The sequence below is a fragment of the Saimiri boliviensis genome, chromosome 8, assembly GCF_048565385.1.
Source record: "Saimiri boliviensis isolate mSaiBol1 chromosome 8, mSaiBol1.pri, whole genome shotgun sequence".
Lineage (NCBI taxonomy): Eukaryota > Metazoa > Chordata > Mammalia > Primates > Cebidae > Saimiri > Saimiri boliviensis.
This window is the reverse complement of record NC_133456.1, coordinates 31,677,342-31,704,638: the sequence shown is the minus strand read 5'-3', so window position 1 is coordinate 31,704,638 and position 27,297 is coordinate 31,677,342. Positions and strand designations below refer to the sequence as shown.

General features: G+C 37.1%; 1 protein-coding gene and 1 pseudogene across 3 annotated transcripts in view; one reads left to right on the top strand and one right to left on the bottom strand.

The window, feature by feature from the left end:
- The window catches only part of GSK3B (glycogen synthase kinase 3 beta), a 234,256-nt gene that overhangs the window by 15,438 nt on the left and 191,521 nt on the right, over nucleotides 1–27,297 (bottom strand). For 2 of the 3 annotated variants that reach the window (XM_003935408.4, XM_074404309.1), the window contains exons 9-11: nucleotides 22,101–22,139; nucleotides 19,294–19,480; nucleotides 163–261 (exon numbers count right to left, since the gene is read on the bottom strand). In XM_003935408.4, coding sequence (XP_003935457.1) covers nucleotides 163–261; nucleotides 19,294–19,480; nucleotides 22,101–22,139 — 325 coding nt within the window. The remainder of the gene's footprint in view (nucleotides 1–162; nucleotides 262–19,293; nucleotides 19,481–22,100; nucleotides 22,140–27,297) is intronic. The other variant, XM_003935407.4, reaches the window with a different exon arrangement.
- On the top strand, nucleotides 5,900–7,586 carry LOC120367156 (importin subunit alpha-1 pseudogene; annotated as a pseudogene).

The window sequence follows — 27,297 nt, the reverse complement described above, 5'->3', positions numbered from 1 at the left end:
TGGAAATAAGGCAAAAAATTTTATTCATGTTTACTCATTTGGCTGTGTTGTTTTGATTTGTAAACGGTATTAAATGTTCATACTCATCCAATGAAATGAAAGGTAATCATGTCTTTTTGAAAAACAGTATGTTTTTACAGAAGAGATTTAGAATGTTCTTACCTGAGGCTGCTGTGGCATTTGTGGGGGTTGAAGCAGCTGCTTGAATCCGAGCATGAGGAGGAATAAGGATGGTAGCCAGAGGTGGATTACTTGACAGTTCTATAGAAGGTTAAGACACACATGTTAGAGTCCACTCTTAACTTTGTATGCAAAATGATTTCATTGGTAACAGTAAAAATAAGATTCTGCATTAAACCACCAATTTAGGCCAGGCATGGTGGCTCACGCCTGTAATCCCAGCACTTTGGGAGGCTGAGGCAGGTGAATCACCTGTGGTCAAGAATTTGAGACCAGCCTGGCGAACATGGAGAAACCCTGTCTCTACTAAAAATACAAAAATTAGGGGATTAATGCAACAAGAAGAGCTAGATGCACCCAATACAGGAGCACACAGACTCATAAAGCAAGTTTTTAGAGACCTACAAAGACACTTAAGACTCCCACGCAATAATAGTGAGAGACTTTAACACCTCACTGTCAATATTAGATCAACAAGACAGAAAATTAACAAGGATATCCAGGACTGGAATTCCGCTCTGGACCAAATGGACCTAATAGACATCTACAGAACTCTCCACCCTAAATCCACAGAATATACATTCTCCTCAGCATCACATAGCACTTATTCTAAAATCGACCACATAATTGAAAGTAAAACACTCCTCAGCAAATGCAAAAGAATGGAAATCATAATGAACAGTCTCTCAGACCACAGTGCAATCAAATTAGAATGCAGGATTTAAAAACTCACTTAAAACTGCACAACTACATGGAAAACTGAACAACCTGCTCCTGAATGACTACTGAGTAAGTAACAAAATTAAGGCAGAAATAATTAAGTTCTTTGAAACAAATGAGAACAAAGATATAATGTACCAGAATCTCTGGGACACAGCTAAAGCAGTGGTTAGAGGGAGATTTACAGCACTAAATGCTCAGAGGAGAAAGCAGGAAATACCTAAACTTGACATCCTAACATCACAATTAAAAGAACTAGAGAAGCAAGAACAAACAAATTCAAAAGCCGGCAGAAGACAAGAAATAACTAAGATCAGAGCAGAACTGAAGGAGATAGAGACATGAAAAACCCTTAAAAAAAAAAAAAATCAATAAATACAGGAACTGTTTTTTTTTTTTAAATTAACAAAATAGACCACCAGGCCAGACTAATAAAGAAGAAAAGAGAGAAGAATCAAATAGACACAATAAAAAAATGATAAAGAGGAGATCACCACTGATCCCACAGAAATACAAACTACCATCAGAGAATATTATGAACACCTCTATGCTAATAAACTAGAAAATCTAGAAGAAATGGATAAATTCCTGAATACATACACCCTCCCAAGACTAACCCAGGAAGAAGCCAAATCCCCAAATAGACCAGTAACAAGTTCTGAAATTGAGGCAGTAATTAATAGCCTACCAACCAAAAAAAGCCCAGGACCAGACCAATTCATGTTGAATTCTACCAGTTATACGAAGAGGAGCTGGTACCATTACTTCTGAAACTATTCCAAACAACAGAAAAAGAGGGGCTCCTCCCTAACTCACCTTATGATGCCAGCATCATCCTGATACCAAAACCTGGCAGAGACACAACATAAAAAGAAAATATCTGGCCAATTTCCATGATGAACATCAATGTGAAAATCCTCAATAAAATTCTGGTAAACAGAATCCAGCAGCATATTAAAAAGCTTATCCACCACAATCAAGTCGGCTTCATTCCTGGGATGCAAGGTATAGTTCAACATACACAAACCAATAAATGTAATCTATCACATAAACAGAACCAATGACAAAAACCACGATTATCTCAACAGATGCAGGAAAAAAGTTCTGATAAAATTCAACACCCCTTCATGCTAAAAACACTCAATAAACTAGGTACCGATGACATATATCTCAAAATATTAAGAGCTACTGATGACAAACCCACAGCTAAAGCATTCCCTTTGAAAACTGACACAAGACAAGGATGACCTCTTGGCCACTCCTATTCAACACAGTATTGGAATTTCTGGCCAGGGCAATCAGGCAAAAGAAAGAAATAAAGGTATGCAAATAGAAAGAGAAGAAGTCAAATTATCTCTTTGCAGATGACATGACTGTATATTTAGAAAAACCCATCGTCTCAGCTCAAAACCTCCTTAAGCTGATAAACAACTTCAGTGAAGTCTCAGGATACAAAATCAATGTGCAAAAATCACAAGCATTCCTATACACTAAAAACAGACAAACAGCCAAATCATGAGCAAACTCCCACTCACAATTGCTAAAAAGAGAATAAAATACCTAGGAATACAACTTACGAGGGATATGAAGGACCTCTTCAAGGAGAAATACATACTACTGCTAAAAGAAATAACTGAGGACACAAACAAATGGAAAAACATTCCACGCTCATGGGTAGAAAGAACAATATCATGAAAATGGCCATACTGCTGAAAGTAATTTACAGATTCAATGCTATTCCTCTCAAGCTACCATTGACTTTCTTCACAGAATTAGAAAAAACTACTTTAAATTTATTATGGAACCAAAAAAGAGCTCATATAGCCAAGACAATCCTAAACAAAAACGACAACGTTGGAGGTATCACGTTATCTGACTTCAAACTATACTACAAGGCTAGAGTAACCAAAACAGCATGATACTGGTACCAGAACAGATATATAGACCAATGGAACAGAAGAGAGGCCTCAGAAATAATACCATGAATCTACAACCATCTAATCTTTGACAAACCTGACAAAAACAAGCAATGGGAAAAGGATTGCCTATTTAATAAATGGTGTTGGGAAAGCTGGCTAGCCATATGCAGAAGACTAAAACTGGCCCCCTTCCTTACACCTTATACAAAAATTAACTCAGGATGGATTAAAGATTTAAACATAAGACCTGAAACCATAAAAACCCTAGAAGAAAACCTAGGCAATACCATTCGGGACACAGGCATAGGCCAAGAATTCATGACTAAGCACCAAAAGCAATAAACAAAAGCCAAATAGACAAATGGAATCTAATTAAACTAAAGAGCCTTTGCACAGCAAAAAAACAAAAACAAAAACAAAAACAAAAACAAAAACAAAAACAAAACACAACTATTATCAGAGTGAACAGGCAACCTACAAAATGGGAGAAAGTTTTTGTCATCTATCCATCTAACAAAGGGATAATATCCAGAATCTACAAGGAACTTAAAAAAATTTACAAGAAAAAACCCATCAAAGGATATGAACAGATACTTTTTAAAAGGAGACATTTATGCGGCCAACAAACGTATGAAAAAAAGCTCATCATCACTGGTCATTAGAGAAATGCAAATCAAAACCACGAGATACTATCTCACGCCAGCTAGAATGGCGATCATTAAAAAGTCAGGAGACAGCAGATGCTGGAGAGGATGTGGAGAAATAGGAACTTTTTTACACTGTTGGTGGGAGCGTAAATTAGTTCAACCATTGTGGAAGACAGTGTGGCAATTCCTCAAGGATCTAGAACCAGAAATACCATTTGACCTAGCAATCACATTACTGGGTATATGCCCAAAGGACTATCAATCATTCTACTATAAAGACACATGCACACATGTTTATTGCAGCACTATTTACAATAGCAAAGACTTGGAACCAACCCAAATGCCCATCAATGGTAGACTGGATAAAGAAAATGTGGCACAAATACTACACGGAATACTATGCAGCCATAAAAAGAATGAGTTCATGTCCTTTGCAGGAACAAGAATGAAGCTGGAAACCATCATTCTCAGCAAACAGAAAACAGGAACAGAAAACCAAATGGTGCATATTCTCACTCACAAGTGGGAGTTGAACAATGAGAACATATGGGCACAGGGAGGGGAATCTCTCACACCAGGGCCTGTCAGAGGTCAGGTGGCTAGGAGAGGGATAGCATCAGGAGAAATACCTAATATAGATGATGGGTTGATGGGTGCAGCAAACCACCATGGCACAAGTATACCTATGTAACAAACCTGCACATTCTGCACATGTATCCCAGAACTTAAAGTATAACAATAATAAAAAAAGAATTCAGTTTTTTTAAAAAATACAAAAATTAGCCGGGTGCGGTGGCACACACCTGTGATCCCAGCTACTCGGGAGGCCAAAGCAGGAGAATCACCTGAACCCGGGAGGTAGAGGTTGCAAGGAGCCAAGCCCGTGCCACTGCACTCCAGCCTGGGCGTCAAAAGTGAAACTCCATCGCCCAACAAAACAAAACAAAATAAAAAAACAAACTACCAGTTTAACAGGGGGGAAAAAAAACCTACATGACAAACCTATACCTCAAACTAGCTAAATGAGTTAGTAATTGACTTATAGAAAAAGCCCACAGAACTACTGTGATATATAACAAAGGCATTACCTGCTAAAACTATGTTTGAGAACTAAAGACATCTTGGAGAAAGGTGGTGGCCAAAGTTTTGGAGTAGGTATATTAAAAGACATATCTGTACCTTTCAGTGATTTATATATATTAGGTTTTCCTGTCCTACTATGGCAATATGTGACTACAGGAAATACTGTACAAACATATTTTTTATGTTTTTAAATCGTGGTGGTGTCATAGCAAAGAAAATATGAATGAGAATGTGTGTCTGTATGTGTATGTACAACTGGATGTACTGACCAACCTACCTGTTTATGAGCCAACAGCAGACAAAACTTATTTAGACACTAATGGAAAAAGGATTTGAGAAACATCTGTTTAATGTATCACTGCTTTTATTAAAACTGAAAATGTCTTTATCTAGTTCTTTTCTTTACTCAGTAAGATTATTTTTGTTACTTTTCACAAGTTTGAAATAGGCTTTTTATCTGCATGGGGAAGCTGTCTCTGTCAACTGTACTTATTTCTTTGAAGAACCACGATCTGTAGCAAGTAGTGGTAGTAGGCCTGCACATAAAAGCAATTGTTATTAGTTTTAGGTAATGTGACTGTTCTCTCAGTTACCTGAATAACCCTGCTTTATGCTTGTTACTTAAGTATTTAGCCTCTAAGTACTAATTGTCACTCTAATATGTGTCACAGTTTGAAGGAACAATCATAACCGTAACTAGCTACAGGAGGACATTATCCTCTGAGCTACAGCACAACTTTGGCAATTCACAGATATGGTATGAACTTCAAAAAGTTAAAGAAAAGCTTTTTTTAGAAACTAAGGTAAACTTCATGTTAACATAAACCATTTACAATTGCACAATTCAGCATGACTCAGCATTTAGTACATTCACAATGTTGTATAACCATCACCTCTAGTTCCAAAACATTTTCATTACCCCCAAGGGAAACCCTAAACCCACAAGCAGTCACTCCACATTAATCCCTTCCTCTAAACTCCTAGCAAGGGAAACTGTATTTTTAATGCAGCAGTTTTAAAATGTTTTCTGGTGCAAAGCCCCTGCCAGTAGTATTTATTCAAGTCAGTACCTAAATAGCCAAATTTTGTACTAAATTAGATACTAAATAATATCAGCTTGCAGTAAAGAAAAGCAATAAATTGATCCTAAGATTTATTAAAAAATGAATGAAAGGAAAAGTTGTGAGAGAAGACTATTCACTTTCCTTTCCCCTTAGAGGAGAAAATGTAACACGGTCTTTGAGCTGAGCCGAGGTGGTCGCTTGTAGCGCAGCCTCCCTACAGCCGCGGATCCCCGCTTAAGCCTCCTGTGGAAGCTCGGGCCCGCTTCGCAGCTTTCTCCCCTTGTCTCATAACCATGTCCACCAATGAGAATGCACATACACCAGCTGCCCGTCTTAACAGATTCAAGAACAAGGGAAAAGACAGTACAGAAATGAGGCGTTGCAGAATAGAAGTCAATGTGGAGCTGAGGAAAGCTAAGAAGGATGATCAGATGCTGAAGATGAGAAATGTAAGCTCATTTCCTGATGATGCTACTTCTCCGCTGCAGGAAAACCGCAACAGCCAGGGCACTGTAAATTGGTCTGTTGATGACATTGTCAAAGGCATAAATAGCAACAACATGGAAAATCAGCTCCAAGCTACTCAAGCTGCCAGGAAACTACTTTCTAGAGAAAAACAGCCCCCCATAGACAACATAATCCGGGCTGGTTTGATTCCAAAATTTGTGTCCTTCTTGGGCAGAACTGATTGTAGTCCCATTCAGTTTGAATCTGCTTGGGCACTCACTAACATTGCTTCTGGGACATCAGAACAAACCAAGGCTGTGGTAGATGGAGGTGCCATCCTAGCATTCATTTCTCTGTTGGCATCTCCCCATGCTCACATCAGTGAACAAGCTGTATGGGCTCTAGGAAACATTGCAGGTGATGGTCAGTGTTCCGAGACTTGGTTATTAGGTACGGTGCAGTTGACCCACTCTTGGTTCTTCTTGCAGTTCCTGATATGTCATCTTTGGCATGTGGTTACTTATGTAATCTTACCTGGACACTTTCAAATCTTTGCCGCAACAAGAATCCTGCACCCCGTTAGATTCTGTTGAGCAGATTCTTCCTACCTTAGTTCAGCTCCTGCATCATGATGATCCAGAAGTATTAGCAGATACTTGCTGGGCTATTTCCTACCTTACTGATGGTCCAAATGAACGAATTGACATGGTCGTGAAAACAGGAGTTGTGCCCCAACTTGTGAAGCTTCTAGGAGCTTCTGAATTGCCGATTGTGACACCTGCACTATGAGCCATAGGGAATATTGTCACTGATACAGATGAACAGACTCAGGTTGTGATCGATGCAGGAGCGCTTGCCATCTTTCCCAGCCTGCTCACCAACCCCAAAACTAACATTCAGAAGAAAGCTACATGGACAATGTCAAACATCACAGCTGGCCGTCAGGACCAGATACAGCAAGTTGTGAATCATGGATTAGTCCCATTCCTTGTCAGTGTTCTTTCTAAGGCAGATTTTAAGACGCAAAAGGAAGCTGTATGGGCTGTGACCAACTATACCAGTGGTGGAACAGTTGAACAGATTGTGTACCTTGTTCATTGTGGCGTAATAGAACCGTTGATGAATCTTTTAACTGCAAAAGATACCAAGATTATTCTGGTTATCCTGGATGCCATTTCAAATATCTTTCAGGCTGCTGAGAAACTAGGTGAAACTGAGAAACTTAGTATAATGATTGAAGAATGTGGAGGCTTAGACAAAATTGAAGCTCTGCAAAACCAAGAAAATGAATCTGTGTATAAGGCTTCATTAAACTTAATTGAGAAGTATTTCTCTGTAGAGGAAGAGGAAGATCAAAATGTTGTGCCAGAAACTACCTCTGAAGGCTATACCTTCCAAGTTCAGGATGGGACTCCTGGGACCTTTAACTTTTTAGATCATGTAGCTGAGGTATAAATCTGTTGTGTACTATGTTTGGTATTTTGTCTTCCTGTTTCTCTACGAAGAACTCTTTCTAAATGTGGTTTGTTATTGCAGCACTTTTTACACTGAAACTATACTTGAACAGTTCCAACTGTACATACTATATGAAGCTTGTCCTCTGGCTACATTTCTTATTTCTATGTGGAATTTCGTATCTTGGCAGCCTCCTGTAAATAAACATTAAAACCCACCCTTTACTTAAAAAAAAAGAAAAGAAAAGAAAAGAAAAGAAAAGAAAAGAAAAGAAAAGATAGTCTAGCTCATCAAATAAACAGTCTTCCTTGGGAAGACAGGTGAAGACCATTATCCTAATTATCAGGTTCTATGAGATACTATTTTCTCACAATCAGACTTGGTAGCTGTTTTGGGTCTCGCTAAGGAACAGAAAGCTCCTACGGCATTTTACTTCGAATCAGTTGAGTTTTAACCCACAATCTTATATGCATGAAAGCAAAATAATTCCTAGCAGTTGTGGTGGCTGAAGACTTTATGGCTCCAGGTACAAAAAAGTATTAATACAATATGTGGTTTTTATTCTAAAGAAATTCAGATTGACCATCTCAATTAAAATTATATAAAATAGAAAGGCTTCTTGAAAATTCATCCATCCATCAACCCACCCACATACACATCATCTATCTAACAATACTGAACATGAAATAGTGTGTAAGGTCCCATGACAGGGAAATAAAAGGATAACTGTCCTTGTCTAATCAACAGAAATTGACAAGAACAACTGAAAAAACAATCTGACAAGAAAGGGAACCACTTCTTGGGGCATTGTCAAATGAAAACATCTCTATAACCATGTACCCAATATCTAAAATAAAACCTAAAAAATGAAAAGAGGACTGGAGATTTTAGTAAGACATTTTGACAAAGCTACTGTTAAAAATAATCTTTAAAATAACTGAGTATCAGTGGTCTGTGTTCCCTCTCTCCTTATGGCTCATGCTGTCCATTTTCTCCCATATATTTACTGTCTCTCACCATATCACCTATCCTTCTGTGTATCTGAATGCCCAGCTGAAGGCCGTAACAGTTTTGTGTCTTAGCCTGGACAAGAATATGTAATGTATAGTCAGTTATCCCTTGGTATCCTCGGGATCTGGTTCCAATAACCTCCTTAGATACCCAAATCCAAAGATGCTCAAGTCCCTTACATAAAATGGTGTAGTATTTATAGGTAACCTATACAGAGCATCTCATATACTTTATTTTTTATTTTATTTTTTGAAACGAAGTCTTGCTCTGTTGCCCAGGCTGGAGTGCAATGATATAATCCTGGCCTACTGCAACCTCCACCTCTTGGGTTCATGCGATTCTCGGGCCTCGGCCTCTTGTATACTTTAAATCATCTCTAGATTACTTATAATACCTAATAAAATGTAAATACTATGTAAACAGTTTTATACAATTGTTTTAAAATTTATATTATTTTTTATTGTCATACTGTTCTATCTTATTGGATCCCCCCACCCTGAATACTTCCAATCTGTAGTTGGTTGAATACAGGGCTGTTGGAACCTACAGATACAGAAGGTTGACTATACAGACACACAGACGTGATGGGCTTAAAAAAGTGTTCCTCGGCCAGGTGAGGTGGCTCACAAGGTCAGGAGTTCGAGACCAGCCTGACCAACACGGTGAAATCCAGTCTCTACTAAAAATACAAAAATTTAGCTGGGCGTGGTGGCATGCACCTGTAGTCCCAGCTACTCAGGAGGCTGAGGCAGGAGAATGGCTTGAACCGTCTCAGAAGAGGAAAAAAAAAAATCCTTCTTTTTCCTTCGGTAGTAGACTGTCATTTTGGTTTTGGATAAGGAGAGAGGTGCAACTAGTGAAAGGTAAGGTGAAAAAAGTAAAGAAATTAAGAAGACAATGAAAAGGAGAGTATCTGGGATCTCAGAGGCTTTGCCACACCCAAAGACATGGAGTGTGGGTGAGGGTGGCATCCAAGATGTGAAGGGGAGTATTTTGTGAACCTTTTTCAAACAAACACCCTAAAAGTTAATAATTCTAAAATGAACAATCACTACCAGTTCTACATCCTTCCAACTTCTATATCACACTGTTCTTCTCTTTCTTAATTACAGGCAATCCTTAAGATCTATTGCTTTCATCTGTTCATTCTTCTCTACTTCAAAGAGGTTGTTAACTGTTACTTACACCTTTTCCCTGTGAGGAAGTCTCCTTTCACCCTTGCTATAGTCCCATTCTTGCTACCGTGAAGTCCACACTTTTTATGGGGACAGACTATGAGCACTTCCATGGAGCTGTCTCAACCAGTTCAAAATGGTTTATTTTTCAATCCCAACCATTACTACCTACTTCCAATCACTTTGTCTATCCATGGCAATGAGTGATAAGAAAATCGAGTCAGTGAGGGTGAATACAAACTACAGTGAAAGAATGGAAAAAATGGTGGCATTCTGGAGGCTAGAAACAGCAAAGCAACAGCACTTCTCAGGATCAGCGTATGTGTTCTTGAAGGCAGAGAAGGAGTATAGAAGACATTGAAATTGAAAAATAAGGTAACATTTATTTACTAAACATGTGTGCCAAGCTTAAGAGTAGGGGAATAATTAAGGGAACAAAAAGGTCCATGATGAAGTGGGATAGCTCTGGAGAAGTGAGAGAGAAATGAAAAATAGAAAAGATAAAAGACTGTTACTGCAGACACATGGTTATAAACAAAATGGCAAGAAATTCCAGAAAACTTTAGAAAAAAATGACGTGTGATAAAAATTTCTTCAGTCAACTGAAGATGTCATGAAGATTATTCATTAAAAAGCCATATAGTAGTTTATTAGGGAAAACTACAAATGTTTTGATGGTGCATCAATCATTACGTGTTCCATAATCAAACATTTTAATGCACAATTTAAACAAAAGTAAAATAAGTTTAAAAATAGATATCAATCAACCGAAAAGTTAACAAAACTCATTTAACTAAATTTTGCTGCATTGTTGTTTTATACTGCAAACCACAGAAGAAAAATTCTTATGAAAAGACAAAATGGATCAATGCAAATATGCCTGATAAAATAATCTTTTTCAATGGAAAAAAAAAACCTACATCTAGTTGGTAAAACCCGATTATTTCCCTTAAAAGTTTCTATTCTTCCAAGTGCAAGATCCCAAAATTCATTGATAAGATGGGACAGGTAAGAACTTTCCTAGTTTTCTGAGGGCGCAGGTGAGTGGTGGTGGTAATGTGTTTGTACAAACTGTTGTATGAAAGCTGAGGACAACTTTGAGAGCAGCAATCAATGTGGGAACCAGAGGGAAGAAATCAATCTCTCTAACTAGATCTCCTCTTACAGTGATGTAATAAAATACCTAGCAGTCATCAGATGAAAGGGAATTTTCCTCCTTTATTAGCTTTGAAAGAGCTCACCCTGCAGATACCCAAAAAGGAGTCACTAAAATAGGCAGACACTGCTTTTGTTCAACAAGAAGTCTGACTGCCTCATGTGTGTACTAGACCTCTTAGGTACATATAATAATTTCCAGTGGTTGTCTATATAGTTAAAAGTGCCATTTCTCTCTGTTCACAAAAAGGTTTAAATGACTTATTAGGGCCCCATTACATTTATGTATTATTTTGAGCAGGAATTTAAATGCTAGGATTCTTTTTTTTTGAGATGGAGTTTCACTCTGTCACCCAGGCTGGAGTGCAGTGGCATGATCTCGGCTCACTGTAACCTCTGCCTCCTGGGTTCAAGTGATTCTCTTGCCTTAGCCACCTGAGTAGCTGGGATTACAGGCACCCACCAACATGCCTGGCTAATTTTTGTATTTTTTGTAGAGATGGGTTTTCACCATGTTGGCCAGGCTGGTCTCAAACTCCTCACCTCATGTGATCGCCCACCCTGGCATTCCAAAGTGCTGGGATTAGAGGCATAAGCTACTGTGCCCAGCCCAGTACTCTATTCTTAATGAAGTGCAATAAATAAGGCATTACTGAGGTTTTCAAATCCTATTTTAAAAATAAACTTATTGGGCATTTAAAAATAATACTGCTAATATTTTGATTCTGGGGGAACCAGTCTAGATTTTTCTATGTTTATTTATATTGTATCTCAATCCTATTGTGGTCTACATTTTCAGCTTTGTCATTTTTTCTTTTTTGGAGTCAATTCATTTTTATAATTAAAATTTTGAAGATGCATATGTCCTTAATCCAACAATCTCATTTATTTAAATGGGGAAACTCAGGTAGGGATAGTGTGTTGGCCAAGGTCTACAACTATGTTAGAGGAAACTAGGCTTTAGTTCTGATTTACTCTTTGTTCCTGCAATGTTGCATTTCTTTATTGTCTTGGTTATACATCATATACCACCAGTGTTCTGGGCTTCTGGAAATATATCTGTCCAAACTACATGTAGAACTTTCATTCAAGATATTAGTTTTTGATTGTTTGTTCCTATACCACTCTATATTTTCCCAAGTAGTGTATGTCCAAAGCAGCAAGGTGGACCAAATAATCTCAGAGAATACAAATTCTTATAAAAAAAATGGATAATTTAGAGCCTAAAATCTTGAATACAATCACTCATTATTTGTCATTACTACAGTAGTTACCTGAACTAAATCTTTCCTGCCCTCTTTTAGTCCACTTATAAATTTTCCCAAGCTCTCCCTGTGGTGTGTCTCCACTGGCCTACATAGCATTTCATTGCCCAGAAGAGTATACCTGATTACATAGAAATTTTTCTCTTCCAGATTATTTAGAAAGTACTGAAGAATAATTCTGACATCTATTCTGTTGATGTGTTCTACATATTCTGAAGTATTCCTATTCCATGTATATTTATCATGGCTATTGTAAATAATAAGTCTAAAAACCAACGAGACCCATCTCAAAGTTCATAGTAATTTGAGAATAACCTTGGAAGATACAGGAGTACCTCAGAAATACTACAAGTTTAGTTCTAGACCACTGCAATAAAGTGAGTCATGCAAATGTTTTGGTTTTCCACTGCATGTAACTGATAAATTTACCCTACACTATAGTCTATTAACTGGGTAATAAGCATTACATCTAAAAAAGAAACAACACACATATCTTAATTTAAAAATACTTTATTGCTAAAAAAAATCCTAATGATCACCTGAGCCTCCTGCGAGCCATCTTTTGTGGGTCGAGGGTCTTATAGCTTGATGCTGATGGCTGCTGACTGACCTGGGCAGTGGTTGCTGAAGGTTAGGATGGCTGTGGCAATTTCTTAAAACACCATGAAGTTTGTCACATTGACTTACTCTTCCTTTCACAAAAGATTTCTCTGTGGCATTTAAGGCTGTTTGATAGCACTTCACCCTGGTAGAACTTCTTTCAAAATTGGAGTCAATCCTCTCAAACCCTGCTGCTGCTTTCAACTAAGATTACAGAATATTCTAAATCCTTTGTTGTCATTTCAACATAGCAGCTTCACCAGAAGCGGATTCCTTCTCAAGAAACCACTTTTTTGGCTCATCCATAAGAAGTAACTCCTTATCCATTTATGTTTTATCATAAGACTGCAGCAAATCAGTCACTTTTCAGGCTTCACTTTTAATTCTAGTTCTCTTACTATTTCCACCACATCTGCAGTGACTTCCTCCACTGAAGTCTAGAGATCCTCAAAGTTATCCATGAGCCTTGAGATTAACTACTTCTAAAATCCTGTTAATGTTTGATATCTGGACATCTTTGGCAAATCACAAATGTTCCTAATGACACCTAAAATGGTGACTCCTTTCCAGGTTTTCAGTTTACTTTTCCCGAATTCATCAGAGGAATCACTACCTAATGGCAGTTACAGCCTTATGAAATAACAGGACATAAAAGTAAAACTTATTCCTTGATCCATGGGCTGCAGAATGGATGTTGAGTGGGCATGAAAACAACATTCATCTGGTACCTCTCCATCAGAGCTCATGGATGACTAGGTACATTGTCAATAAGCAGTCATATTTTGCATCTTTTTTCCTAAGCAGTAGGTCTCAACAGTGGGCTTCAAATATTCAGTAAACCATGCTGTAAACAGAAGTGCTATCATGCAGGCTTTTTTCTTCCATTTAGAGAGCACAAGCAGAGTAGATTTAGGGTAATTCTTAAGGACCCCAGGATTTTTGGAATGGTAAAGAAGCACTGTCTTCCACTTAAAATCACCAGCTGTACTACCCCATAACAAGAGAGTCAACCTATTCTTTGAAGCTTTGAAGTCAGGCCACTGACTTTTCCTCTCTAGGAAGATTCTAGATGGCATTTCCTTCCAATAGAAGGCTGTTCTGTCTCCACTGAAAATCTGTTGGTTAGTGTAGTTATGTTCATCAATGATCTTGGCTAGAGGTCTTCTGGATAAAATGCAGCTTCTACAACAGCACTTGCTGCTTCACCTTGCACTTGTATGGTATGGAGATGGCTTCCTTCCTTAAGCCTCATGAACCAACCTCTGCTAGCTTTTCCTCTGTAGCTTCCTCAACCTCTCTCAGCCTTCACAGAATTGAGTAACATTAGGACCTTGCTCTAGATTAGGCTTTGCCTTCAGAAAATGTTGTGGCTGTTTTGATCTCTACTTCCTTATTTGTGTGTTCACTGAAGTAGCACTTTTAATTTCCTTTGACAATTTTTCTTTGCATTCACAACTTGGCTGTTTAGCACAAAGGGCCTAGCTTTTGGTCTATCTCAGCTTTTGACATACTTTCCTCACTAAAGCTTAATCATTCTAGCTTTTGATTTAAAGTGAGAGTATGTGTGACTCTGCCTTTCACTTGAACACTTAAGAGGCCATTGTAGGGTTATTAAATGGCCTAATTTCAATACTGTTGGGTCTCAGGGAACAGGGAGATCCAAGGAGAGGGAGAGAGATGAGGATTGGCTGATTGGTCAGGTAGTTGGAACACACACATTGATCAATTAAGTTCAATACAAACTTCCAAAACGATCACAATAGTAACATCAAAAAGATTACTGGGCCGGGCGCGGTGGCTCACGCCTATAATCCCAGCACTTTGGGAGGCCGAGGCGGGTGGATCACGAGGTCATGAGATCGATACCATCCTGGTCAACACGGTGAAACCCCGTCTCTACTAAAAATACAAAAACTAGCTGGGCATGGTGGCGCACGCCTGTAATCCCAGCTACTCGGAAGGCTGAGGCAGGAGAATTGCCTGAGCCCAGGAGGCGGAGGTTGCGGTGAGCCGAGATTGCGCCATTGCACTCCAGCCTGGGTAACAAGAGTGAAACTCCGTCTCAAAAAAAAAAAAAAAAAGATTACTGAACACAGATCATCATAATGGATGTAATAACAATGAAAAAGCTCCAAATACTTCAAGAATTACCAAATGTGGCACAGAGACACAAAATAAGCATAGGCTGTTGGAAGAACGGCACGAACAGACTTGACCAACACAGAGTTGACACAAAGCTTTTATTTTTTATTGGGGTGGGGGGGAGCACTATCTGTGAAATGCAATAAAGTGAAGCTCAATAAGACAATGTATGCCTATACTTAATCAATCTCAGGTAGTTAAAATACTACATTCACTTCAGATGTATGTGAGGATAAGGCAAGCCAGAAGAAAAAGCCTAGGACACAGGCAGATAAATAGATGAGCTGACCATTATTTATGTCTGTAGCTATTTTATAACAGGAAAATAGGCTTAAAAATCAGTTACAAATATGGAATCTATTAATTACCATAAATAATGAATTATAATAGATTTTATAAATAAGTAGCCTACTGCTTTCAAATGAAATAAAAACCTTTGATGAGCTAGGATTCTAGAACACTTGCTTTTGTTGCCCCATCTCCAACTCATTTTTAATTCAATGTTTTCATCAATTCCTATTCTATAACACATTCCTATCTCTTTCAAAAAAATATTTTCTAATTTTTTATATCTCAATCTTCCTTCTTCCTTTTACTGTTCTTTACTTTCTTTCTTTTTTTTTTTTTTTTAGACAGAGTCTCACTTTGTTGACCAGGCTGGAGTGCAGTGGCACAATCTCAGCTCACTGCAACCTCTGCCTCCCAGGTTCAAGCAATTCTCCTCCCTTAGCCTCCTGCGTAGCTGGGACTACAGGTATGTGCCATCACACCTGGCTAATTTTTGTATTTTTAGTAGGAACAGGGTTTTACCATATTGGACAGGCTGGTCTCAAACTTCTGACCTCATGATCTGCTCGCCTCGGCCTCCTAAAGTGCTGGGATTACAAGCGTGAGCCACTGTGTCCAGCCTGTTCTGTTCTTTACTTGCTTTCTGGAACACTACTTCTACCTAATTACCTGCTTTCTTCATGTCCAGATACTCGTACCCTTCCACCCTAAAATATTCAGTCTAAGTCTACATATTGCTCACTGGCTGCCTGGCTGCCCCAAATATCCTATTTCAACTCTCAATTAACCAGTTCCCTAGAGTTACGAAATCACCACTTCTGGCCTAGCCAACATGCTGCCACTCGTACTTACCTCCCCACAAAGCTACCATTCTCTCAGATAATGCAGCCAAGTGGTAGAGGAAAAGAATTTTCACATTAGCTCATACAAAATGGATAATATCTTTACCACCCCAATCCTACCCTATACTTGCAGGAAGACAATGTTTTCTAAAATAATTTCAATTGATAAAATTTCATATAAATTAGGTAAAAAATTGAGATTGGGTATGTGGAGTAGAGTTAGGGGGAAACTCACCTTTCAACATACAAAGCAATTGATTCTCTAATATATTCCAGATTTGGAATAGGCAACAAATTAGTTAATAAGAAAATACTGATCCCTACTGGGCTTTCCTGATTCTACTTGCTTCCTAAGGTCTGATTCAGCTAGGGCTGAATTTGAAATTCTAATGACAAGAAGAAACGGAAGAGGGTGTGCCAAAGGTTTATTCCAATTTCCAACATCTGAATGCAGATAATATTGTCAGTTATGGGGTCCTGAAACACTGAAGCTTCACTGCTGGAAAAATGAGAGCGGTCTGATATTCTCCTGAGTTACGGACTTAGGCAATCAGAAAGATCTCAAAGTTGTCCGTATCATACCTGTTCCTCTCTCTCCTTCCTCTATCTGAATAAGGAAATACTTCTTGTGATTATATTAAAGTAATACTAATTATTGTTTATGGCTAAGTACTCCTTGGTACAGTAACAAACATAAAATTGCAGTTAGCTTTGTTGTTGTACATAGGGCAGGTTTACTTTACTAATTAAAACAATAGTAGTAACAACCAGAGGGAACATTAGAAATGCCCAATATATACTGGTTGCATAAATTAATAAATACTATGTTTATTTAAAGTGGTACCTGACACTCAAACATTCATTGAGCACCTACTGTATGTAGATCTTTATTTTATTTGGGGGAAGTACTGCTGCAGACATCACTGACAATTTATTATGAGGAAGGAGGAGGGCTTTATGCTGCCTGTAGAAGAACCTCACTAATACTCCTTACCCTCCATCCGGGCCCCCACAATGTTTCTATCTCTAGATTTCCTCTAGCTATGCAACCAACTGTAAGACTGCTTTCCTTCTTCAACCCCTTGGAGTGCCCAGTTTTATTCTGGTCATCCATTAATTACTACTAACTAGTATGTGCTTTAAAGTTGCATCTGTACAACAGTTACAGCTGCCTTAGAGAACAAGCTCACCATTTGGAAATACTGCTCAAAAATCAGAATATAGAGTATCAAATAGAATGACATCAAGCCTGGGTGCACTGGCTCAAGCCTGTAATCCTAGCACTTTGGGAGGCCAAGGCAGGCTGATCACCTGAGGTTAGCAGTTTAAAATCAGCCTGGCAAACATGGCGAAACCCTGTCTCTAATAAAAATACAAAAATTAGCCAGGCATGTTGGTGGGCATGTGTAATCCCAGTTACTTAGGAGGCTGAGGCACTAGAACTGCTTTAACCCTGGAGGTAGAGTTGCAGTGAGCTAACGCCACTGCACTCCAGCCTAAGTGACAAAGTGAGACTCCAGCTAAAAAACAAAAAACAAAAAAACCCCTCTTCCCTGGACACTTGTGTCTTTACATAGAAACACTGTTCAAAAACAGTAACAATGGTGATTTATAAAGCCGGGAGAAAGTACTACTTCATGATCACAGCCCAGTTTCAGAATGGGTGCTAAGACAGAGCATTTTAATACTTTTTAAAAAGGGGCCATATCTCAAAATGATAGCACTTTGAATAATACAATTAGTATGTGTAAGTACACTCTATGACATCTGCACAAGGACAAAAATTGCCTAATGATACATTTCTCAGAATATATCTGCATCATTAAACAATACATGACTCTGTTTACAGGGTCCACTTTTTCACTGATAGTTACAGAATCACATAAGCACTCTGATAACCACAGAGACGGCACACTGTGTCTATACATATTACATCCCAATATAAATGAATCTCTAAACCCTCAAAAACATAAACGTTCGCCAGGCGCGGTGGCTCAAGCCTGTAATCCCAGCACTTTGGGAGGCTGAGGCGGGTGGATCACGAGGTCGAGAGATCGAGACCTTCCTGGTCAACATGGTGAAACCCCGTCTCTACTAAAAGTGCAAAAAATTAGCTGGGCATGGTGGCACGTGCCTGTAATCCCAGCTACTCAGGAGGCTGAGGCAGGAGAATTGCCTGAGCCCAGGAGGCGGAAGTTGCGGTGAGCCGAGATCGCGCCATTGCACTCCAGCCTGGGTAACAAGGGCGAAACTCCGTGTCAAAAAAAACCAAAAAACAAAAAACAAAAAAAAAAACAACAACATAAATGTTCAAGACACACATCACATTTATATCTAATGTGCTGGGCAAACATAATATTTTAAAATACAAAAATAAAACAGTCTTCATTCTTTTTTCTTTTTTTAAAGAAAGACTTGTAAATATGATATATATGAATAAAGGAAATATATTTCTTTCTTGGTCACAGAAAGCTCTACATCTCCCTTTTTTGTTTTCTAGCCTGAGTATGCTTACTTATCAGTCATTATATCACTATTTCTTGTGTTTTTTTTTTTGGTAATGAATTGTATACTTCTTATGCTCAGTATAAGAAGAAAGTCATGTCATCAGAGGCAGGATGATTGAATGAATCACTTAGGTCTTAATCAGGAAGAAAAGAAAAATTGAACACAGAAATGGTTAAGTAAAAGTGACTACCCCAAGGTCTCCCAGAAACCACCAATGCACAAAGTTAGTTTTCCTTTCAATATTTTCTCAACAGCAGCAACGGTACCAAGTCTCAGAGGGGATGTAAATTTCCTTCTTTGTCTCTATTGTTTGTGTAAGTTCTTAGAAAGGGTTTATAGGACTCTAGTTTTCCTTCTGTTTGGAAGACAACTGAATTTATACAAATAGAGCCACCAATTCATTTCCAGGTTTAAAAAATGGATACAAACTCTAGGGAAGCAAGAAATGCTACTATTTTAAGTTTCAGATCCAAACCTAAAGGTTAAATTGTACATCAGTCCAATTAGTGATAAACTTCACTCACTGAATTCTCTTTAACTTCTCATGTGCCAACATTACATTCTGCTAAAAATTAAAGAAGCTATGCTTATTGGAAAACTTTTATGTGCTAGTCTTTTGTTCAAAACCATGTAAGTAGTGGTCAGCAAATTAGAAAAAATAATCTTTTCACCTCCGTAAGTACTTACTATGTCCATTTTTGTCCTCCACAGATTTTAATTAATGGAATGTCATTTCACAGTCAGTGTGTAGCTTTCCTAGAACTGGTGAAAGAGCTAAGTATTTGGAGTTACCTTGAGTGGTGAAGTTGAAGAGTGCAGGTGTGTCTCGCCCATTTGGTAGTTTGACATTTGGGTCCCGTAATTCATCAAAAAATGAATGTGCACAAGCTTCCAGTGGTGTCAATCGGGCAGTTGGTGTATACTCCAGCAGACGGCTACACAGTGCAATCGCCTCCGGTGGAGTTCGAGGTCGGAAGACCTGCAGTACAAAAAAGGGGAAGGAATAATTAATGTTTTATGAATCTAGGCAAGTACCCTGTGAGTAATGACTTAATTCCTACCATGTACAGAAACATGGTTGCATTTGGGAAAAGACCTTCTAGAACGGAAAGAGTTAAATGCATATGCTTCACAGTGGTGAACTGCTAATTAAGACTATATGAGAAATGCTCGAAGAAAAAATCTATATATGCTAATCATAAAGCAATACAATCAGACATGCATACAAAATATGACAGGCACATGGGAAAGGCTGCATTCTGGAGGCAAGCACAACTAGAAAAACATTTTTAAAATTTTAAAGTTTTCACTGCTATGGCAGTAAATAAAAGATTGCCTCTTTTGAATTTTTTTTTTTTAAGCAGAACAACTGTCAATGATGGGAAGCATTGTTAAAAAATTTGGCAATCAATATCTTAAAAGAAAAGAAAGAGCTATTTACTCTATGTCTATAAATGCTACTGATCTGGTATTATCTCCAATAAACAGAGCCTATCATTATTTAAAGAAATTCTTGAAAAACTAGAATTTGATAAAATGTTCTATATTTTTTCTTAAGTAGCTATTACCATCAATGTGGCCAGATTTCTCGCATTTGAATAAATATTCCAGGGTTTTAATCAAGGAGAGAAAAATATATTATCCATTAAGAATGATTAAGACCTGGATAAAGTCAACTAAAGGCTATATATTGAAGGAAAGTTCAATTAAATTAATATACTTAAAGGAGTAGATAGCTTTTTACTTATCTGCATCTTAAAATAAAACTAATCAATAAAAAACTATAAAAATATACTTGATTCTAAATTATGGTCAACTACAAAATAAAAATAAAAAGGGAAGGAATGAACAGATGAGGAACTTTTCAACTAAAGAAAAATGAAACATGTATCTCTTGATAGGAAGAACACACAACCAAATAAAAGGTGTGATGATGGAGGTGGACAGACAAGTAGACATGTATAAATGGAGGGAAATGGACCTATGAGAAAAGTCCATGCATATTGTGACAGGGCATGAAGCAGCCTGGGAGACTAAGATTTTCTAGTAAGAATGGTTCATGTAACATCTGGTTGTTCACTTATGCTGACTGTTAGTAGAACTAGTTACAACCACAGAGCTCATTAGACTTTCCAGAGACTATTTTTTAGTACTGTCTACAGTGAAAAGAGGACTGTATTTTAGTTTATTATTGAAAAAGACGTTTTCCATGAAAATTGAGAAATTAGGTAAAGTAGGCTCTTAGGAATTTATTTCAGAACATTAAGGTCTTGGTCAACTTCTTGGTTATGTGAAAAAGAAAACCTTTTTATAAGGTCAAAACCTGCCTTATCTTTATTCTTTTGAATACTCTGACTTGCCTCAGTCAAGGAAACCTCTGAGTTATTGAAATGTTTAGCTCTTCCACTGTCTTGGTCCCCTCTCTTGCTCCCCAAGTCCATAATCAAATACAGAATGTAAAAAGAAAATAATCAGTGGGAAAACCCAGAAAATTTTTACAAAAATATTAAACATTATTGGCATATTTCATCCCTGAGGGCAAGTTTGCTTCTGTTTGACAGTATATTGATTTGCTTTGCTAGCTAATCCAAAATGTTTTTGCACCAATATGGCAGCACATAAGTGGAATTAAAAGTAGCACCAAAGGTAGAAATAAATATCTCCCGCTAACATTCAAATGTAGGATAGATGGTGAGTTGTTTTAAATAAAAAAATTTCATGTTGTATTTTCCAAGATTTTGTGTTAAAGCTATTAATAAACCAGTATTATAAGCTTATTTTCAGTATTTTTTTTAAGTCACCCATATCTTTTGGTGTTTTAGTGGCTACAAGTGATCATCCATATTGGCACTAAAACATTTATTAGCATATTATTTGTCAGGGAATCTTAACTCATGAAGTTCAAGAGTTAAAAGCTATTAAGAAAATAATACATTCCAAGAGCCTACATTAAAATCAAGACTCAACCTGCCTTTGCAAAAAGCATACATTGTTATTTTAAACCGATAAGAGATTCTTGATGAGAAAAGCCTTGGTTCAGTACTGTGAATAAAGTTAAGTGGAAAATTATGTGGGGCCAAAACCCAGTATCTCCCGACCATAATACAGATTTCCGACCATAATACAGTGTGAGTTAGCACATAACTTTTAAAAATTATAGGGCAAACTAGAAACTAGCTCATCCGAAATATTTTTGCTTCTAAAGAAAAGGAAACCACCAAGAACTGAAATGTGTCTTTTAATTAAAGAAGCTTCTGCTGTCATTTCTTTTCTTACTCATTGACATGGCTGAACACTCAGACCTTTGGTTTCATGGATCTTCATCAATATTTATTCTTGCAATAGAAATAATAATTTTAAACCCCCACAATTCCCAAACTTCAGCCTAAATGTCAATGAATCACCCAAGAGACTGACAATCTAAATATACTATAAGCAAAACCTATGCCATACAGTGAATAAAAACAGAAATCACAGGTACTTACATCATTTACAATTAAATTTCAAGAATGAATAATTGTTTAGCCTTTCAAAAAAGGTTTCCCCCAAGTTTTATAGACCTGCCCTGAAATTTTGGGAAAAAAAAATTAAGTACATACCCGTACTCCTGAGGTGAAATGTCCTGTTCCTGACGAATCCTAAAGATGATAATGCAGTGAAATAATCCAAACAGGGGAAGTCAATCCAAAAGAGAATAGTCCAGCAAGGAAAAATATATCCAATGTTATAAGAAATCCATGGTGTTGGGGGGGGACATAGAAAATGTTTATACAGTTATAAACTTTAAACATCAGTCTCCACAGTAGCAAGTCCAAGTTTTAAAAATTATTTCACCAGTGTATGCAAAAAAAATTTTTTTGATTGTGCAATGGTGAGGCACAGTAAAGAAACATTTTAATTTTTGTTTATCATGTTCCAATGCCAGTGCGTTTATTAAAAAAATACAAAACCAAAAAAAGTTAAAATCAAAATGAAATCTAGAAGTAAAGTTCCCAAAGTAAAGTGGTCTTCTCCGACCTGGATTCATCATGCACAGACATCACTGTGAGGGGGCATATTAGCCTGCTTTTAAAGTTTTAAGTTCCCAATATGCTACTTTTTTCTCAATTAATGTGTTCCAGTTACACAGTATAAACATTTTTTTGCTACGTTAGTAGTGATGAGAGGAAAGTAATAAATATATTTAAGTTATATTACTACAGATTTCAAGCCAGATACTTTCAATTTGTGTGAGCTAAGAAGGATCAGGCCACCGCGGATTATTCTCCATTTTGGATTGACTTCTCTGCTAAAAGATGTTTCTTTGCTGACATTCTCATTATCTTAGGACTCATCAGGAAATTGACATATCACCTCAGGAGTGCGGGTATTAACTTACTTTTTCTATTGTGGGCTTTGCCCGCTCATACCCTTGCACCCATTACTTAGGAAAAATAGAGAACATTCTTTCCTCTTTGGAAAAACTCTCTGAAAAAAATCAATCCTACATCTTCAAGCACTATAAATTAAACACAGTTCCATCTGCAAATATGCCCAATTCACCCACCAAAAGCTAAACAAAAATATATACAATTAACAATACAACTAAGGGACAGTCACAGTTACAGGTGACAGGCATAGTAATGTATACCAACACCTAGGCACAACGGAGCCAAATATGCAAGGGAGGTAGTAGGGTCTATTATGTCTAGGTATTGAGAACAAAAAAAATGGCAGGACTCACCAGTATCTGTGAATTCCCCTGGCTATTCTAAGAGAATTTAACATTCTTTTAGGATAGTTTCCAGTGGGGGAATTAAATATTTTGTAAAAATAAATAATCCGCGGATTACTTTTAGTCTGCAGACTAAAATTTAGTGAACAGATTAAAATCCGGCCCATCAGAATAAATTCTCTCATGAACTAAAACACAACCAGGTGGACAAAAATAGAAAACCAGACTGAAAGAACTGAGAGCACAAAATAAGACTCAACTGGGCCAACTAACAATTAGTACGCAGACTAAATATGGCCAGCGAAGTATGCAGCAAGGCCACAGAGATCCCAAAACACCCTTTAAAAAATAAAACCAAAAGTAAATAAATAAAACAGAACAAAACAAAGCAAAAAAAAAAAAAAAAAAAAAAAAAAAGAAAAGAAAAGAAAAAAGGAAAAGAAAGTAAGAAAGAAAAAAGAGGAAGGAAAAAAGAAAGAGAAAGGAAAAACTGAAAGGAACCAAAACACTGACATGAACTTTTAAAGTGATTCAAATACTACCTCACCTATGCAGCAACTCATTTTCTTAAATTAAACAAACATCAACTCTCATCACAAATACTAGTCCATAGAAGAAACTAATAGAAAAAATACATTTTTTCAAAAAGAAAGTTTTTGTAGTATTGAACAAATGCAAAGAAGTCCTTAAATAAAGAATTATTCTAAATAAATTTGCATTTGGGTTACTCAAAAACGACAGAGGCAATTTCTGCCCTATATGTCCCTAGAATAGACTTTGGCCTTCAAATCTGAACCTGGAGCTAGGTGTTGTGACTGAATCTCAAGTACTTTAAAAAGGCCATTTTTAAACAATCACACACACCACAACAAGACCTCTGGTTAAGATGCATCTCACAGCATCAGCTCTTAGCAACTCTATTAAATTATGTAGCCAATCAAAGCAATGTAAAAATGTCCATTTTAAATGGCTGTTGGCAGTGACAATTAATCTAACAGAACATAGAACAAGAGCCATGGCTGTTCCAAACAGCTATTCCTCACTAGTTTTCATTACAATAAATGTGCAACACACATCCTATATTCTGGTCATATACAAAATATAAGCATCCAGTTTTAAAAACTGATAAAATATGAATACTCCTAAACAGCAACCCCAATATTGACTCTCAAGTAATCTACTAATCATCTGAAATTATTTGCAATTTGTAAACCTAAACACAGGAATAACAGTGAGACTATGCCATGGACTGTTGAACAGGTAATTACGTTAATTAAGAAAAGAAATAAGTCTACTTAAGTGCTCATATGTAGTACATAATTCAATAATTACTTAACTAATTAGTCCACACTATTTTGAAAATATACTTTGGTGGTCTTTTACATGTTTTGATACATTGATCTAATTATGTACTGACATACAAAATAATCCAATTTACTTCAAGTACTATCAAAAATGAGTAACAGAGGCTACTGAAAACAACTTTCAGGGTCTTCCTGCCAAGTAAAATTGCTACCTATGAAGGCAGAATCTAATAGGGTAGGATACATAAACTGAATTCAGTTTGAATTCTCAAGCCTAGTGCATAGATATTTTTCTAACTTTTTCATTAAGATACCAGTTTAGGTAAAGAAGATTGAGCATAAGAAACAAATAATCTTTTCCTTAGCCATGACGGATCTAACAGCCAGTGAATTTCAGTTGTACTAATTAAAAACCTCATTGAGTTTTCCCAAGTTCTGCTACAGGTAAGAAAAGTTACACAGTAAGTCTTCATTTAATGTCATTGATAGGTTCTTGAAAACTGTGACTTCAAGTGAAATGTATGATAAAAGCAAATGTTTTCCTTCATCAATGTTGAATGAACCAACATTATTTGAGGACCTATTGTACATCTTTTCACTTAAAGTTGCAGTTTCTAAGAACTTACTAACCATCTTAAATGACTGGCTGTATATATGTAGATATCAGCATTTAACTATGTAATGTAATTTCCCTCCCTCACATCATGCACTGATGAAATAGTACTACATGCCTACACAGCAGTGTAATTTGCCAAATGTCCGCTTATCCAATTTAATCTTTCACTGTTCACAAAACAGTTATTACAGTCAGGCTGGCTCTCGTAAGAATACAGAAATAATTTCTTTTCATTCACCTCTCTCCACCTTGGGAGATATTCACCCAGGCTATAACAATTCCTAACCTTTTCTACACCTAAGCAAATCTTAAACCTCCCCTTCAACATCCCACCTCATCTATTATCTTTGAGGAGGCTTCCGTTTTTCCTCCACCATCCTCACTGGAAGGCTGCCTTGTAACACCTACAGCCATGTAGAACACCTCTTAACACTTGCAGCACAGAATCAACTATATGGTTACATAGTGTCTCACATTATTCAATATTTGCTTCAACTGAGCTTTCCAACTTTCAGCTTTTCAAGGACAAAGACTATATTTTACTTTTTTTGCATCCTTTATGGTACCCAGCACAGCACTGGTTACACAGAAGACACAAGATTTACAGAACAAATAAAAAATAGAATTTTGCCTTCTTTTCAAATCCACCCCTAACCTCATCCTTTGCCTCCCACAAGCAATCTGAAAATTATGTCTTAGTATTCTTCCTTTTTGACATTATTCCTCTCACATGTGGATTAGCCATCCTAAAAGATGGATTTTAATGTGGTTTCTAGCAAAGAAACAGAAATATATAACCAGTAGAAATAAAAAAGAAACAGAAATATACAGTCAGTAGAAATAAAAATAATTCTATTAACATAGGAAAATGGGTATTAGAAAAGGAGAAGTGATTATTCTAACAATAATAAGCATGTGGGTAGAAATTTTAGTAGAAAATCTACTGTGTGTATTCATGAGACAAGTGAGAATGGTCTAGGTGGAATGTTCAGGGCAGAGTGGGGTCGAATAATAATATAAAAATTGATTTACCATAAGCAATAGAACAAAATAGACAAGTAGCAACTTTAGGAGCCAACAGAATTCCCCAACATGGTTTTATACTCTCTGGAATATATGTGAATGAAAGGAGTAAGGCAGAGAGACCAGAAAAGGTAGATAGAATAGATGTGCAAGAAAACTTTGGCAGCTATTTTTGTTTTGTGCTCTCTAGGCCTCTCTGAAGGCATTTTAAGTAATATAATGAACAATGGTTAAAATAGGTAGGTTTACCAAGTTCTGAAAAATCTACCGAATGGCTCAGGTAAAAAATGTGACATTAGGCCGGGCATGGCGGCTCACGCCTGTAATCCAAGCACTTTGGAGGCCAAGGCGGGCGGATCACCTGAGGTCAGGAGTTCAAGACCAGCCTGACCAACATGGTGAAACCCTGTCTTTATAAAAAAAAAAGAAATAAAGAAAAAATGTAACGTTATGGACAAAGTCTTAAAAAGAAATAAGTATAGTGGGGCTTTTTTGTTCAGCTGTAAGTACAGAGAATAAGTAACTTTTTCAGTAGAAAATAATTCCTTTTGAAAGCCGAAATGACCTTAGAATTCAATTTTCTGCTTACTCTGTTAGCCAGGTTAGAAATACTACTATTGATTCACCATGAAGCATGTTGACAGTATTTCAGGAAATCAAGTATGCAAGAGTTAATTTTTGTAAATAACGCTTTCTGGGAGACTTACCAAATGACTTATGGTCATACAAAAGCTACAAACACTTAAGTATTAAACTACCACATATGCCAACAACTTGGCAACGAATATTTTGAAGTAATTGATATTCATATTAATATTATTATAAAAAAGAAATTAGGAATTGCTCTTTTATATATATGGTATAATTTGGTAGGTACTATAGGAGTTACATGGAAGGACAGTCATGAAGAACTTAAACAATGAGAAAACATTTCATGGGAGAAGTGAAATTTGAGATCTTAAGAAAGGTTAAGACTTGGTAAGCAGAGAAGAAAAAAGGAACATTCTAAGAGAGTGGGAGGGGGAGTAGAGACAGGGAAGAGACACTAGCATGAGGCAGAAATGAATGTGGCTTCTCTGAGGAGCAACCAGGAGACAATCTGACTAAACCAGAAAATCCAGCATGGCTGCATGGTCCCT